At 39.8% G+C, this 15,756-nt stretch overlaps 1 protein-coding gene across 1 annotated transcript; it reads right to left on the reverse strand.

Moving 5' to 3' along the window:
- Positions 1 to 11,175: 11,175 nt before the first annotated feature.
- On the reverse strand, positions 11,176 to 12,102 carry LOC113832175 (olfactory receptor 7E24-like). Its single transcript, XM_027386509.1, has one exon. It carries the CDS (start codon positions 12,100 to 12,102, stop codon positions 11,176 to 11,178), a length of 927 nt encoding a protein of 308 aa, XP_027242310.1.
- Positions 12,103 to 15,756: the final 3,654 nt, after the last annotated feature.

Below are 15,756 nucleotides of genomic sequence, written 5' to 3' on the forward strand. Positions count from 1 at the left end.
CTCAACTATGTTCATTGCAGCATTGTTTGTAACAGCCAGAACCTGGAAGCAACCTAGATACCTCTCAACTGAAGAATGGATAGAGAAAATGTGGTACATTTATACAATGGAATACTACTCAGCAGAAAAAAAAATCAATGGAATCTTGAAATTCACAGGCAAATGGATGGAACTAGAAGAAACCATCCTGAGTGAGGTAACCCAGTCACAAAAAGACAAACATGGTATGTACTCACTCATATATATATTTTAGCAAAGGATTACCAGCCTACATTTTCTCTTCACCAAAGAAACTAGGAAACATGAGGACTCTAAGTGAAAAATGCATGGACCCCAGGAATGGAAAGGGGCAGGAACTCCTGAGATAATTGGGAGTATGAAGGTAGGGGAGAGGGAGCTGCCAGAATGAGAGGAGGAGAAGATGAGAGGAGACGAGGAAATGGAGGAGCAGAAATATAGAATTGGGGTAAGAATAGAGGAGAGCAGGATGAGAGATACCATATTAGAGGGAGCCATTATAGGTCCAAGGAGAGATCAGGCACTAGGGAGATTTCCAGAGACCTACAAGGATGACATGAACTGACAATCCAGGCAATGGTGGAGACTATAACCTAAATGCCCTTTCCCTATAATGAGACTGATGACTACTTTCTATGCCATCCTAGAGCCCTCATCTTGTGGCTGATGGAAGCACAAGCAGACACCCACAGATATACACTGATCTGAACTCTGGAATTTAGTCACAGAGAGGGAGGAATGAAGATAGAAAGGGGTCAGTACCAGGCTGGTGAAACCCACAGAAACAGCTGGCCTGAACAAGGGGAGCACATGGACCCCAGACTGCTGTCTGGGAGGCCAGCACAGGACTGATCCAGACCCCTGAACATGGATGTCAATAAGGAGGCCTCTGCACTCCAGGGGGCCTCTGGTAGTGGATTTGTATTTTTCCCTGGTGTAAGAAGGGATTTTTGGGAGCCCATCACACGTGAAGGGATGCACTCTTGGCTTGGACACATGGGGAAGGGTTCAGGCCTTGCCCAAGATGATGTGGTGGACTTTGGGTAGACCCCATTGAGGGGCCTACCCTTCCTGGGGAGTGGAGGGTGCATGGGGTAGGGGGTACAGCGGGTGTGGGTGATGAGAGGTGGAGGTGAGGGGAGGGAGAGGGAGAAGGGATTGATATGTGAAACAAGCTTGTTCCTAATTTAAACTAATAAAAAATTTAAAAAATTAACCATAGCATTGTAACATGATTCAACAGTTGGCACTTAACAATGTATATGAGCAAAGGAAACTGTTTTTGTAGTTCTTCTTTTCCCAATTTATGTCATGCACAGTGATAAGAAATATATCTGAATACTTAACACATAATTTCTTACTTGTTTTACACGTGCCAGAATGGTAAGTAGAAGATATAAATGTCTTGTCTGGTATTCTCAAACAGCAAAATTTCATATATTTATGGGAGATAGGATATTATTGTGTCCTCTCAGATGAAGCTTCTGGGTAAAAAGACAAATAGTCACAGATATAGTCGACATTGTCAAACCAGGCACTCACAACATCTAGCAGATACGGATTATGGAAGTTGAGGTAGTCAGCTGGAGCTCCTGACTGATCTCACTCTCCGTGTCTGAGCTTCCCAAGGCTGAGCATCTGGTTTCTCTTTCCCACTGCAAGCACTTTTATGTCATGGAATAAAACACAGTAACCTGTGATGAACATGGTTCAGCTACTAGCTGTTCTCAAGAAATTGGTGTTTTCACCCTTGGATTGTCTGACTGTTCTTGACCCCTGTTACAGAGTTCTGGGTCAGCCATGCCCAGACAAAGGTTCTTGGAGGAAACTTGATATTAAACATATTGGGAATGAAGTGTGTGTGTGTAAACACAGCTTCCATTGTCAGCTTAAATGGCACATGGATCTTTACCAATATAATGTACATTACACCCAATTAATGTACATTAATGTAGCTCTTTTTCTTCCTCCTTTAACTCTCATTCTCTTACCACAGACACACATAACCAATTGGAGTTACAGCGAAAATCTCCTTTTTCTACATTCCAGGTATGAACTGACTCTTTCTATTGGCTATTAGGGACTTGTGGATGTATCGTTCTTGGGTGCAGGTTGTGACCACCAAGTTTGATTAAAAACTGGCTATAGGGACCATAGGACCTTGGCTTTAGTAGCATCGTGGCTTGTGTGTTTCTATAGGTCTCTGCCACAACTCCAGCAATAGGCTTATCCTTTAGGGCACAAAACTGCTACTATTTTCAAAACAATAGTTGTACTATTTAAACAGTCTGTTATCCTAAACCTAAAGGAACCCTTTCATTGGGCTTTTCTCTCCCATTGATCATGAGGATAGAATGAGACAATAATTGATGGTGGATGTCAGATAAGAGGCCTTCTACTTGCCCCTCTACCGCCCAGAAATCAGGCCACACTCTCCAGTATTCTATCCTCTATAAGGACAACCCTGCTTTGAGCATTCAGGCTGGGTGTGTGGGTAGGGGGAGAGAAATCCAGTTCCTCTTCCTTCCAATGACAAGATAAATTCATGGCCCTACTCAGCACCCAACTCTTCCATTTCCCTTGGCATGCTGGCTAGTTTTTGCCCAATAGAGTCACATGGGAAGAAGGAACATCAATTGAGGGAAAGCTTCCATCAGAACTGTCTGTGAACATGTCTGCGTGTCATTTTCTTGAGTGATGATTGATATGAGAGGGCCCAGCCCACTTTGGGCAGTGCTGTCCTTGGGCAGGTGGTTCTGGGAGGTATAAGAAAGGTATTTGAACAGGAGCTTAGAAAAAGCCAGAAAGTAGCTGTCTTCCATGGCCTCTGCTTCTGTTTGAGTTCCTACACTAGCTTCCTTCAATGATGGACTGTGACTGGGATGTATAAGTCAAATAACCTTTTTCCTACCCAAGTTGCTTTGTAACTTACCATAGCAGTAGAAAGCAAACTAGGATACACGTAGACTGTGTCTGACAAATCAAATGGGGAGGGATTTTCTACCCACTGAAACCCAAAGATAGTAATAAACCTTTGTTCTGTAGGATGTTTCTGAGGGACACTTAAGGGCCTATCTCTCCTTTTAGAGCCCACATCCTGCTGCACATGGCAGGTATCTCTCCTATTCTCCCACTTCAAGCATGTCTCCTAGTGAAGGCAAGGCTGCCTCACCCTTCACGGCCCCACCATGCCTCTGGTATGAGGTCCTTCTAATTCACTCCCACTTCAAGGCCTGATGGTGCCCCCTTCTCACTATGGTCATAAGACTCTGTCTCCTAATGGGGCAATCTTGTGTCAGCTCCTTTCCAGAACCTGATGCTCTGACATGTTGGTCTCTGATTTACAACAGTGAAGGACTGGGAAGAGTCTGTTTCCCAACCTATGTAATGGGAGATGAGGCTGTGTGGAATTATCTCCAGATGGTTTCGTGGGAAGGAGTTTGGCTCCCTCCAGGATGAGACAGAGTGAGAGCCTAACTTGGGAAAACACTGATGACTTGTTGTTTGGGTTCCATAGCTGTTAACTCTGACTTTCTGGTAATGCATGGTTATTCTATTTAGAGAGATAGACTTGAATGAAGAAATGCATTTAAATGAAAAATTTATAAAAAAATAAATAAATAAAATGGTGAATTGATTCTGGTCTTAGTCCATTGATTTTCTGATCAATGAAGATCATAAATGCTACCAGCGGAGATGTCCACTCTGAAAACTGTATTCACACTTGAATGTAATACTATATAATAAACAATATATCCTTTCACTCACACCTACATGTTCAATAACATCTTGGAGGCCAGAGAAACAATTAAAACAGGAATTTAATCCTCACTCCCTCATTATTTTCACCTACAAAGAGAGCTTATCAACTGAACTGTAAATAGGATTGTTGCAAATTTTTTCTTTGAAATCACTTTCGATAGTTTCAGGACTTAAAAAGTCAAACCCTTTGCACTTGTTTTCTGATTTTTCAGATTTAGTGTTTCTGAATATGGACACTTAGATAAAAATGGTGAAATTGATGGAACTTGGGTTTAAGTAAAATGTTTTTTTTTTTACTAGTTTACACAGACACGTATGAACATAGGAAGTATTTTTGGATATAGATATGCAGTCCAGTAGAAATCCTGTACTTACAGATAAAAATTGAGAGAGTGTTCATGGAGTAAGAGATCTAATGTAGGGGTTGGAGTTGCAGATATTGATGCTGCAAAGAGCTGGGTTCAGGTTCTCTTGATGAATTGATCAATTTTAAGAATCTGGCTTAGCTTCTTCATACTTAATTATTCCCCCCTGAGAATTGAGACTTGATTCATATGTCACAAGTGTGATCTGAAGGTGATGGTATTACCTCAATGTATGTATTTGTTCATATAAACATCAAAATGAATTTAGCAAAATAATTAGACTTCATTTTTAATGCCTAGTCTGTGGGGCTTCCTCTCTGACTGCCTCTATGGATGAAAGGTTGTCCTCCTATTGTCACAGTTTTGTCATCCTGACTTCATACACTGACACCAGCACTCCAAGGGAATTTGGGATACCTTTTCTCCTATGTGACTCAACCAGTGGCTATTTTAAAAATTAATTATATTAATAATAAGTTTTCTAAATGGAACTAAAATGTCCTAAAAATATTTACCCTCTCCTGGGATAAGGTGGGATGCATTGAAGGACATGTGTTTCTTATCTGTAATAGTTACAATGAGAAGACCTGAGAGACTACCACACAGAAAAACACTTTATTTCAAAATCTACAGGAGATAGAGTGAAAGCAAGAAGGAGGACTTAGGACTGAGGGAGTTTGACTAAGCTTGAAGTAAAATTTACAATACAAATTCACTTGGGAGATAATGATTTCAGTAGACTCGTGGTAAAAGACAGCAATGAACTCAACTGGCTCCAGATGTGCATAATTAGTGCAATGTTTTCTAAGGTGACCTGGAAGAAAAGCTTCTCTTCCCAAGTCACAGAAACTTCAGAAAATAAAATTGAATTATAAAATTCACTGAATTACGGAGAAAATTCAAGTCCTGGCATCAGAGGATGCCAGCGATTAAGGTAAGGTAATTGGTAAAACAAACAAACAAACAAACAAAACAAAACAAAACCAAAAAAAAAGGAATCCTGTAAATTGGCGTGAAGATTATGTAGAAGGACCCTACTTGTGACTGAGAACTTGAACAACCAGATTATTTTTCTTAATTTTTTACAATGATTTTTTTAAAGATTTGTGTGTATGGTGCTCTATCTGCATGTGTATCTGCATGCCAGAAGAGGTCATCAGATCCCAATAGATGGCTGTTAACTAGTATGCGGTTGTTGGGAATTGAACTCATGACCCCTTAAAGAGCTATCAATGTTCTTAAACATTGAACTTATCCCTCCAGTCCTGAACTCCTAGATTATTAAAGATTTATCTCACTTGATGAGTTTTTCCATCCTTAGGAAAAGATGCCCCACCCAGAATTTCACCACCTGAAGGTTTCTTCCCTTCCACCCCCACCCTCCACACACCTGTTTGTCTGAGGAGATTAATCCTTCATTGTCTCCTAAAAAGGAAACAGCTTTCCCTGAAGGAGATACCAGGCAAGACAACACTATGTTCCTCAGGGCCTGCCAATAGTTTCTTCTACATCTATAATCAGAATTAAGGCTAAGAAGGCTCCTAGAAGGAAGACAGGAAGTGTAGTCCATGAGGAGGTGTGCTACATCACTAAAGAGATTAATGAGTTTGCTATTTGGTTGAAGGGGAAGTCTGGGGAATATGTATGTGAATGGATTTTAAGGTGTAGGACACTGGTGGAAGGAACATAAAAGTGGACCAGACTGAGTTTATTGATACAGGCTCAGAGGGTGGAGACTCTAGGTTTAATATGGAAGCACATACAGTTTAAAAGGTGTCAAACGTTTGTTTGATTGGTTGACTAAAGCAAACAAAGAGAATAGAAATAGAAACAAAGGGAAGTACACAAAATGAAACAAAAGTTGGTTCTTTGAGAAAATCAACACTATGAACAAACTCTTATCCAAACTAACTAAAAGACTGAGAGAGAATATTCAAATTAATAAAATCAGAAACAAAAAGGGACACATAACAGCAGACACCAAGGAAATCCAAAGAATAAGTAGGTCCGTCCTGCGGCAGGCGCTCTAGCCTCAGGTGAGTCTGGGTGCAATCTACCCACAGGTCTCTCAGATGGTGGCCGCTGCTGGGGTCTGCACCAGACCAATGGGATTCCACCAGAGTTGAGGGCAGGGTCCAGCTGCCTTGCTGGGGCTGAGATAGGAGAGGGAGTTTTATATTATTTAAATTTGATTTCATCATGGAATGTCTTTCTCCATCTCTTATTTAAAATTTTAATTGAATGTAGTTGTCTGGATGGCATCTGTAGTCTCTTAGAGTTTGTAGAGTGTCCTACCAGTCCCTGATGGATTTATAGTCTTCATTGAGAAGCCAGGTGTGATTGTAATGCATCTGCTGCCTTCATATTATTTGGCCTTTTTCCTTGCAGCTTTAATATCATTCCTTTTCTACATGTTTAGTGTTTTGATTATTAGGTTTCTGGTGTTCTGATATGCTTCTAGTACTTTGATATGAACATAATTCTTTATATTTTGGAAATTTTCTCTCATGCTTTTGTTTAAAACATTTTCTGTGCCCTTCCTGAGTTTCTTCTTTTTCCTCTATTCCTGTTATTCTTAGATTAGATATTTTCACAGTGTCCCAGTTTTCCTGTGTGTTTTGTTTCTGGTTTTTTTACATTTAGCATTTTCTTTGACTGGGGCATCCTCCCTTTTTTTCCCATCTTGACTTCAGTGTCTGACATTTTCTCCTCCATCTCTTGTATTCTCTTGGTAAAATTGTCTCTATAGTTCATTTCTTAGTTTCTAAATTTTTCATTTCATGTCTTACCTCAGTTTAGGGTTTTTTGTCAATACTATTTCCATTTTCATGTCTTGAACAGCTTTTTTTTAGTTTATTCCACTGTTTAGTTTTTATATTCCATGAGTGCATTCATTTCTATATTCTTTAAGCACCTCAAATGTGCACAAATGCTATTTGTAAGTCCTTATCTTGTGCTTCAGCTCTATTGCATTAATCAGGGCCTATTGGATTGCTTTGTTGTGTACTTGAGACTGCATATTATTCTGCCTGTCATTGATCAGATATTTACAATGGTATATAGGTATCTTGGCTTGGGATGATTGTCATTTTAGATGCTGACATTTGGTCTTATCTTTGTTGGGTGAGTGTTTTGTTCCATGGTTTCAGTTTCCTTCACTGGTTCTTAGTAGACTGTGGTGACTGTGTGTTGCCTGCTAGAAAATGCTTCTGAGATCCAAGTGTGGCCACTGGGGGTTCTGGCAACAATGTGATTTTAAGTATTTGTAGCTGACAATTAGGATTCTGTATCGACTAGAAAGTGGAGTTTGCAGGTTTCCACAAGTAGGAATAAAGCAGGGTGTGCCAAAAGGATCTGCCTAGAACCTTGAGAATGTAGGCAGATAGGGAATAGAGAATACAACAGGTAGTCTGGTACAAATGTGGGGAATAGGGTGGTAGATTGGAATTGAAGGACAGGAGGAAGACTGAAGATGCCCACCTGATTCCTAGGACTGTATGATTGGTAGATTTCCAGAAATGTTTTTGGTGCTGGAAGTTGGGACAAAGGGATGTCGTCCTGAGGGAGGCTATAAAAGATCTATCTGCTTATTCCACTGGAGGTAGGAGCAGAAAGTCTCTTTGCTGTTTAATGACTCATGTTTCTATGCAAAGCTAATTATTGGCATTCAATGTCACAGTATTTGAAAGAAAATCATATTATATAAAAGAAGCCTGGGATCATGGTGAAAATGACCACTTTATTTTTAAAAAATCAAAATAAATTCTTCCCCATTTTAGAAAAATTCCTTTTAGTCAAAGCAAAGTAGGAAGCATTTACATTTACTTGTAACGATAAATTTGTCTGCCAAGCCACCTGAGCTCTGTCACCACATAGGCACTTTCTGCCAGGCTGCCCAAGTTTTGCCTGCTGCCATGTTAAGGTCCCAAGTAACACAGAGAGACTTATATTAGGTACAAATGCTGCTTGGCCAATGACTAGGATTTCTCATCTGCTAGCTCAGTCTTAATTAACAACCATAACTATTAATCTAAAGACTTATCTTATGGAGGCGCCGGCAGCAGGGGTCTTCTCATGCTGTGATCACATGACAGCTCCAGAGCAGAGAGGAAGAGCAAGAGAAAAGGGGCAACTTCCTGTTTGTCTCTGCTTATATATGAATCTGCCTGCTATGTCACTTCCTGCCTGTATCACAAGACTTCTTTTTACTACATTTCCCAGAATCCTCCTCAACTCCTAGTCCTGCCTAACTTGCTGACTCATTGGCCAAATAGTACTTTATTCAACTATCAATAAGATAAACATACTCAGAAGGGCAATCCCCCATCATTTATCCTAACATGTTGAGAGACAATAATATAGTTTCCCTCTGTTTAGAATAACTACAGCCCCATAAGATATCCATAATTTGACTAAATGTCAAATTAAAATTAATAGTTCATGACGACAAAGTCATTGTGTTCCATTTTCCCAAGCAGTTTTCCTGTTATTGGAAAGTCATGCTTTTTATAGCACCACATTTTTAGCCAAAATTATCTTAAATTGTGCATATGCTATTAAAGTTTCCATTAATTATATAATTCAAAAATTGCAGTAGATATGGAAAATGAGCTTTTTATTAAAAGTATTTATTAAAATTTACATAGTAAATGGAACCATTAAACTCACATGTGCCATTATGAATGATGTACCTACCAGAAACATAAAATTTTGAAAAGTTAAGAGATATTTTTAAATTTGTAAAGTTTACATTTATATTTACAGCTCCATCATCCCCCCTCAAATAAGTCACAAGGAATTTATCTTATATTCTTCTCCCTTTGTTCTACCTTATACAGTGACTTGTTGTTACAGCTTCATGGACATTGTGAGCACAACAATCTTTAAAACTGGGGAGGAATTCAGACATTGAAAAGGACAAGAGCATTTTGAGACCCAACCATCTCATGCTTCATTAATGGATTTTAATTCATGTCAATCATTATGCAAGAAGTTTAATGCTCTCACTTCAAATAACAGCCTCACTATACTGACACTGCAACTTAATTTGAAAAAATAATCAAAGTAACATACATAATGTATATCATAAGTAAACCCAGTAGAAGGCAGGCCGTCTATTATCTGGGGGTGGTAAGTATCATTCTTCTGTGGGTATTGTTATTTCATTGATTTGTTTAAATATTTCAAAAATGAGGTTATAATATAAATCCAACAGGTCTCACCTCCCTTCCTGCTTCACATGTAACCACCCTTGCTCTCTTTCAAATTCACTCACTTTTCTCTAACTGCTGATGTGTCTCCTGCTGTCAAAAAAGGAAACCTGTCTACAACAAGATCCAGCAATCCCACTCTTAGGCATATACACAAAAAATGCATATTCATATACCAAGGATATCTGTCCAACCAGGTTCAATAGCAGCATTATTTGTAATAACCAGAACATGTAAGCAACCTAGATGCCCCAAAACTGAAGAATGGATGGAGAAAATGTGGTACATTTACACAATGGAGTACTACTCAGTGGTAAAAAAAAATCAATTGAATCTTGAAATTCACAGGTAAATGGATGGAATTACAAGAAACCATCATGAGTGAGGCAGCCCAGTCACAAAAAGACAAACATGGCATGTACTCACTCACATATGGATTCTAGACATGGGGCAAAGTATTACCAGCCTACAATCCACACTGCCAGAGAAGCTAGGAAACAAGGAGGACCCTAAGAGAGATATACATGGTCCCCAGTAGAAGGGGAAAGGGACAAGATCTGAGAAAATTGGGAGCATGGGGGAGGGGAGAGGAAGTTAGGAGGAAGAGAAGAGGAGGAGAAAGGAGGACACGACAGAGCAGCAAGATCCAGTCAAGGAAAGAATAGAGGAGAGCAAGAAAAGAGATACCATAATAGAGGGAACCATTATAGGTTTAAAGAGAATTCTGGCACTAGGGAAATGTCCAGATATCTACAAGGATGACCCCAACTAACAATATAAGCAGTAGTTGAGAGACTACCTTAAATGCCCTTCTCCAATAATGAGATTGATGACTACCTTATATGCCATCTAAGAGCATTCATCCAGTAACTGATGGAAGCAGAAGCAGACACCCACAGCTAAACACAGAGCTGAACTCGTGAATCCAGTCCCAGAGAGGGAGGAGTGATGAGCAAAGGGACTAGGCTGTAGAGACCCACAGAAACAGCTGACCTGAAGAAGGGGTTTCTCATGGACCCCAGACAGATAGGTGGAAAGCTAGCATAGGACTGTTCCAGGCCCCCTGAACAAGGATGTCAGTTTGGAAGTCTAGTTAATCTATGGTGCCTCTGGTAGTGGATCAGTATTTATCCCGAGTACAGGAACAGACTTTGGGATCCCACTCCACATAGAGGGATCAGCCTAGACACACTGGGGAGGATCAAGCCCTGCTCCAAATGATATGACAGACTTTGAAGATCCCCCATGGATACCTCACCCTCCTTGGGGAGCAGAAAGGGGATGGGATGGGGGATGGAGAGAGCAGGGGAGGAGAGGAGGGGGAGGGAACTGGGACTGACATGTGAAACAAGCTGGTTTCTAATTTAAATTTTGAAAAGGAATAATGATTCTTTGACTATGGATGAGGCCACTGAGCTTTCCATTCCACACCTGTGTGTCTATTCACATCGTCCTTGTTCAGGTCCTCTCCAGGCAGCCTGGCCGACAATCCTATGTCTCTGTCATCTCTAAAACACCATTTCTGCCGAACGGCCCCTTTAAATTGGCTCCTGTGCATGGTTTTAGGTATTGATTACACTCATGTTGTAAAAGGTTGTTCAACAATGTATAACAATCATCCCTAGAAAAGTTTCAGCTCTGCAACTTTGAATTTTTGTGCATTTCTAAAAATACCCATCTTCATATGTTCAACCCAGTGACCACCGTTTCACCATGCAATATTGTGAAATATCAGTTAGTGATAATGTGTGAGACATTAACTAGGATTTAAATTACAGGTAATATATAAATATATGGTGAATTATATAGAATGTCAATGATTAGAATGCTCTGCTAAGAATCTTCCTTAAGGCAGTTTTAATGTCCTTGTTCCTCAGGCTGTAGATGAAGGGATTCAACATAGGTGTGACCACAGTGTACATCACTGAGGCCACTGCATTACTTCTTGGAGAATGTGACAGAGAGGAGCTGAAGTACACCCCTAGTCCTGTTCCATAAAACAGGCAAACAATGGACAAATGAGACCCACAGGTGGAGAAGGTTTTCTGCTTCCCACTTGATGATGATGATCTCATGATGGAGAAAACTATTTTATAGTAAGAGAAAATGATTCCTGAAATAGGAAGTAACCCAAAGAGAGCACCTACACAGTATCTGACTATGTTTTGGGTGAAAGTATCAAAATCAGCAAGTTTAAGGACTTCAGAAAGGTCACAGAAGAAGTTGGAAATTTCAATATAATCCTTGCAGTTGGAAAATTTTATTACTGCCACATAGTGCAATAGTAATTCCAGAAGGCTAAGGAGAAAACACCCTATAAGTAAGACACCACAGCGACTGGGATTCATAATGACCTGGTAATACAGAGGGTGACAGATGGCCACAAACCTGTCATATGCCATCACAGAGAGGAGCATGTCATCCATACATGCAAAAATTATGAAGAGTGACATCTGTGTCAGGCAGCCCACATAGGAGATGACTGGGCAGTGTGTCTGGATGTCCACAATCACCCTGGGAACAGTGGTGGAGATGAAACCAATATCAACCATGGACAGGTTAGAGAGGAAGAAGTACATGGGTGTGTGGAGATGGGAGTCAGAGCTTACTGTCAGGATGATGAGCAGGTTTCCCAACAGGGCCAAGATGTACATGGACAAGAATAGGCCAAAGAGGACAGGCTGTAGGTCAGGATCCTCTGAGAGTTGAATGAAGTGGAATTCTGGTACAGACGTTGTGTTCCGCATGGTTTCATTTCTTGAACATCTTTTGCAAGAAACAAAAAATGTTGTTAACAATGGGAACAGTATACATGTAGACCTTCCTTACAATTTGAGTCAAATAAGTACAAATATTGATATATTCCCAAGCTTATTGTGATGTCATTAGTAATTATCAGTTGTGGCAAATGGAATTCTCCAAATAGTCTTTTATTCATAACTCATGTGTTACCTATCATGAGAGCCATATTGAATACAGCAATCTAGATGATGTAAGACTAGAATTACTGTAAATAGCAATGCTACAGACATGGTAAAATAAAGCAAACAACTTTAAGACAAAATAGGTATTTTGTTGAAGCCTTCCTTTAGGAAAACTGTCAAACAAATAAAATTAAAACTTGAAGCACTTAAAACATATGTCTTTTTATTACATTAACATGGGAAAAGTATATTTTTCTTAGAACATATCTGACAGAGTGAACTCCATTTGCTAAATATCAATTCATGATTCCTACCCAGAAAATTATTTTTAGGTTCCAGTATCTCCAATAAATTTCAGTTTTTTTGACTTAATAATATGTTCTGGGTTTTTGATTGGGGATTTAAGTAAGCCTTTAATGGAACTTTAGATTTTTTAAATCAGTTAAATTTCATATTCATTATTTCTCTCAGTTATTTCAATTTTTTGTAAGTATGTCTTGGTTAAATGAACATTATCACAGAATGCTTCTTTTTACTGTTTTTTTATTTTTTTATTTCATTATACATTCCAACTACAATTCCCCCTCCCATAGCTCCTCCCACCCCTTTCACCTCAACCCTAGCCCACCCCCAGCCCACTCCTCTTCACAGGAAAGGGCTCCCATGAGGAGTTAACATAGTCTGGCACAATAGGTTGAGGTAGGGCCAGGCCCCTCTCCCATGCCTTAAGGCTGAGCATGGTATCCCACCATGGGTAGTGGGCTCCAACAATCTAGCCCATGTACCAGGATAATATGGTGGTTCTACTGACACTGAACATGGCATCCCACCCTAAGGAATGGGTTCCAACAAGATAACTCATGTAACAGGTTAGTAATGTGTTCCTACTGCCAGAGGCCCTCAACTAGTCCAAGCTTCACAACATCACAGAACATTCTGTCCACAACTGCTGAGATGTACAGTGATGTGAAAAATAAGGAAATGTTATTAAATATAGTTGAAATTTTATGCTGTAAAGCTAATTTGGGGAGATAATGTCCACATAATCACAGTAAAATATTTGGTATAAAAACATGATTTTCCTAAGTCTCTGCAATGCCACTGATTTTCTGAAGCACAGCCAGTTTGTACCAGAGCCCTAGTTTCAGACACCTCCTCCTCCTCAGTAAAGTGATTTGCATGTGAGCTGGACCTAGTGCATAAATGTCCATGTTCTTACTTCAGCTACAGAGGAAATTTCAGGTTCACTTTTCGATCAGCACATTCTGAATTGCTGCATATATAAAAGGTTTAAATGCAGAAAATATTAATGATACAAGAACATGGGCAATACTCTAATGGATCTTAATGCCCCTTTCTGTTTTACACTATAAACTATTGGAATTATGATATTTTCACATATAAATGTCATCTACTTTGCATGATTTTGCCACTTTATCCATGAAAAACATCCTCCTAACATCTGTTATTAAAACTAGTGAAATCTAATCTTCTTCCAAGATAATGCAGTATGGGATGCACTCACATGTTGAATATATTTCTATTTGTCTCCAATGGTGAAGACAGTGGCTGTGGTTGGAAATCAATGAATCCATATCCACATGCTCATACAAGCCACAAGATAACAATCCATGCCCATTTGGAAAATGATAAAAGTTGCATTGTATTTATTTGTCCAAAATAAAAATCTTATGAATATAGAAAATGCAAGTTTATTGTGGAGTATTTCCAAAGGGCACTAGACCATAGAATTATATGAAAATCTAAAGTGGGTCTTCTTCACACAATACACAAAACTTCTTACGCCTCTACATGCGTCTATCTTCAGGTGAGAATACATACAATGGTTTTTAATAACCAAATAGTGCAGTTACTTAATACAATTAGATGACCAAAAAGTCCATAACACAGAATCAAACAACAAAAAATTGACCTTGCATCAATTTCTAGTTCACGTTGCTGAATAGAATGAAAATGTAAAGGAAAATGTAAAGGTAAAGTAACCTACAGTATGTGGAAGTAGGTGTTCTGAGAGTAAAAAGGGTCAACTTAATGTCTAAAATTTTTATTGCCCCCGCAAACTCCCCCTTCAACCCCTGCTCACTTTTCCCTGAACTCTCCCCCCACCCCACAAGAGTGGACCTTCCCAGACTGGAAGGTTCACCCTGAGTCTGGACACACCTCACCCTGTCTGTACTCTGTGCTCTGTCCTTAGGCAGGCACCCAAGCCTCAGGTGAGTCTGGTCTCTGCTCTGCTCCCCATCCTCCCCCATCAACCCCTGCTTGCTTCTGCCTGAGCCCACCTGGGCAAGAGTGGACCTGCTGAGACAGGGAAGGCCCACCCTGAGTCTGGTCATACCCCACCCTTGTCCGACTACCACCCTCTGCCATCCTGCTGCCACCAGAGGCTGAAGAAGTCAAACTTTCACTATTTGCAGACGATATGATAGTCTACATAAGTGACCCACAAAACTCTACCAGGGAACTCCTTCAGCTGATAAACACCTTCATCAAGGTAGCAGTTAATTAATTCAAAAACATCAGTAGCCCTACTATACACAGATGATAAATCCAATGAGAAAGAAATCAGAGAAACATCACCCTTCACAATATCCACAAGCAACATAAAATATCTTGGGGTAACGCTAACCAAAAAAGTGAAAGACCCGCACAGTAAGAACTTTGAGACTTTAAAGAAAGAAATTAAAGAAGATACCAGAAAATGGAAAGATCTCTCATGGTCTTGGATAGGTAGAATCTTGCCAAAAGTAACCTACAGATTCAATCCCCATCAAAATCCCAACACAGTTCTTCACAGACCTTGAAAGAACAATACTCAATTTTATATGGAAAAACAAAAAACCCAGGATAGCCAAAACAATTCTGTACAATAAAGGATCTTCTGGAGGCATCACCATCCCTGACTTCAAGCTCTATTATAGATCGATAGTTCTGAAAATAGCTTAGTTTTGGCACAAAAATAGATAGATAGACCAATGGAATCGAATTGAAAACCCTGATATTAACCCACACACCTACAAGCACCTCATTTTTTTTTACTTTTTTATTTGAATTATAAATAGGATTGTTTTACATGACAATCCCAGTTCCCTTCTCCACCCACCCATTCTCCCCTACCACCCTTCCCAACTAAAACCCTATCAAATATCCTTTCTGCTCTCCCTGGATGGTGAGGCCTTCCATGGGGGTGTCACCAGAGTCTATTGTATCCTTTGGGATAGGGCCTAGGCCCACCCCATGTGTCTTGGCTCAGGGAGTATTCTTCTATATGGAATGGACTCCCAAAGTCCACACCTATGCTAGGGATAAGTACTGAGGGAGCAGAAAGGTTGAGTCAGGGGAAGGATAGATGATTACAAGAATGGAGTTACCATAATAGAGGGAAACATTTTAGGTTTACTGAGGAATTAAGCACTAGGAAATGTCTGAAGATCTACAAAGATGATACAGGCTAAC

This window comes from Cricetulus griseus (genome assembly GCF_003668045.3).
Source record: "Cricetulus griseus strain 17A/GY chromosome 1 unlocalized genomic scaffold, alternate assembly CriGri-PICRH-1.0 chr1_1, whole genome shotgun sequence".
Taxonomy (NCBI): Eukaryota; Metazoa; Chordata; class Mammalia; order Rodentia; family Cricetidae; genus Cricetulus; species Cricetulus griseus.

What these genes read in the sequence shown, in the direction of transcription:
- LOC113832175 (XM_027386509.1), bottom strand. Translation starts at nt 12,102, where the DNA reads ATGCGGAACACAACGTCTGTACCAGAATTCCACTTCATTCAACTCTCA.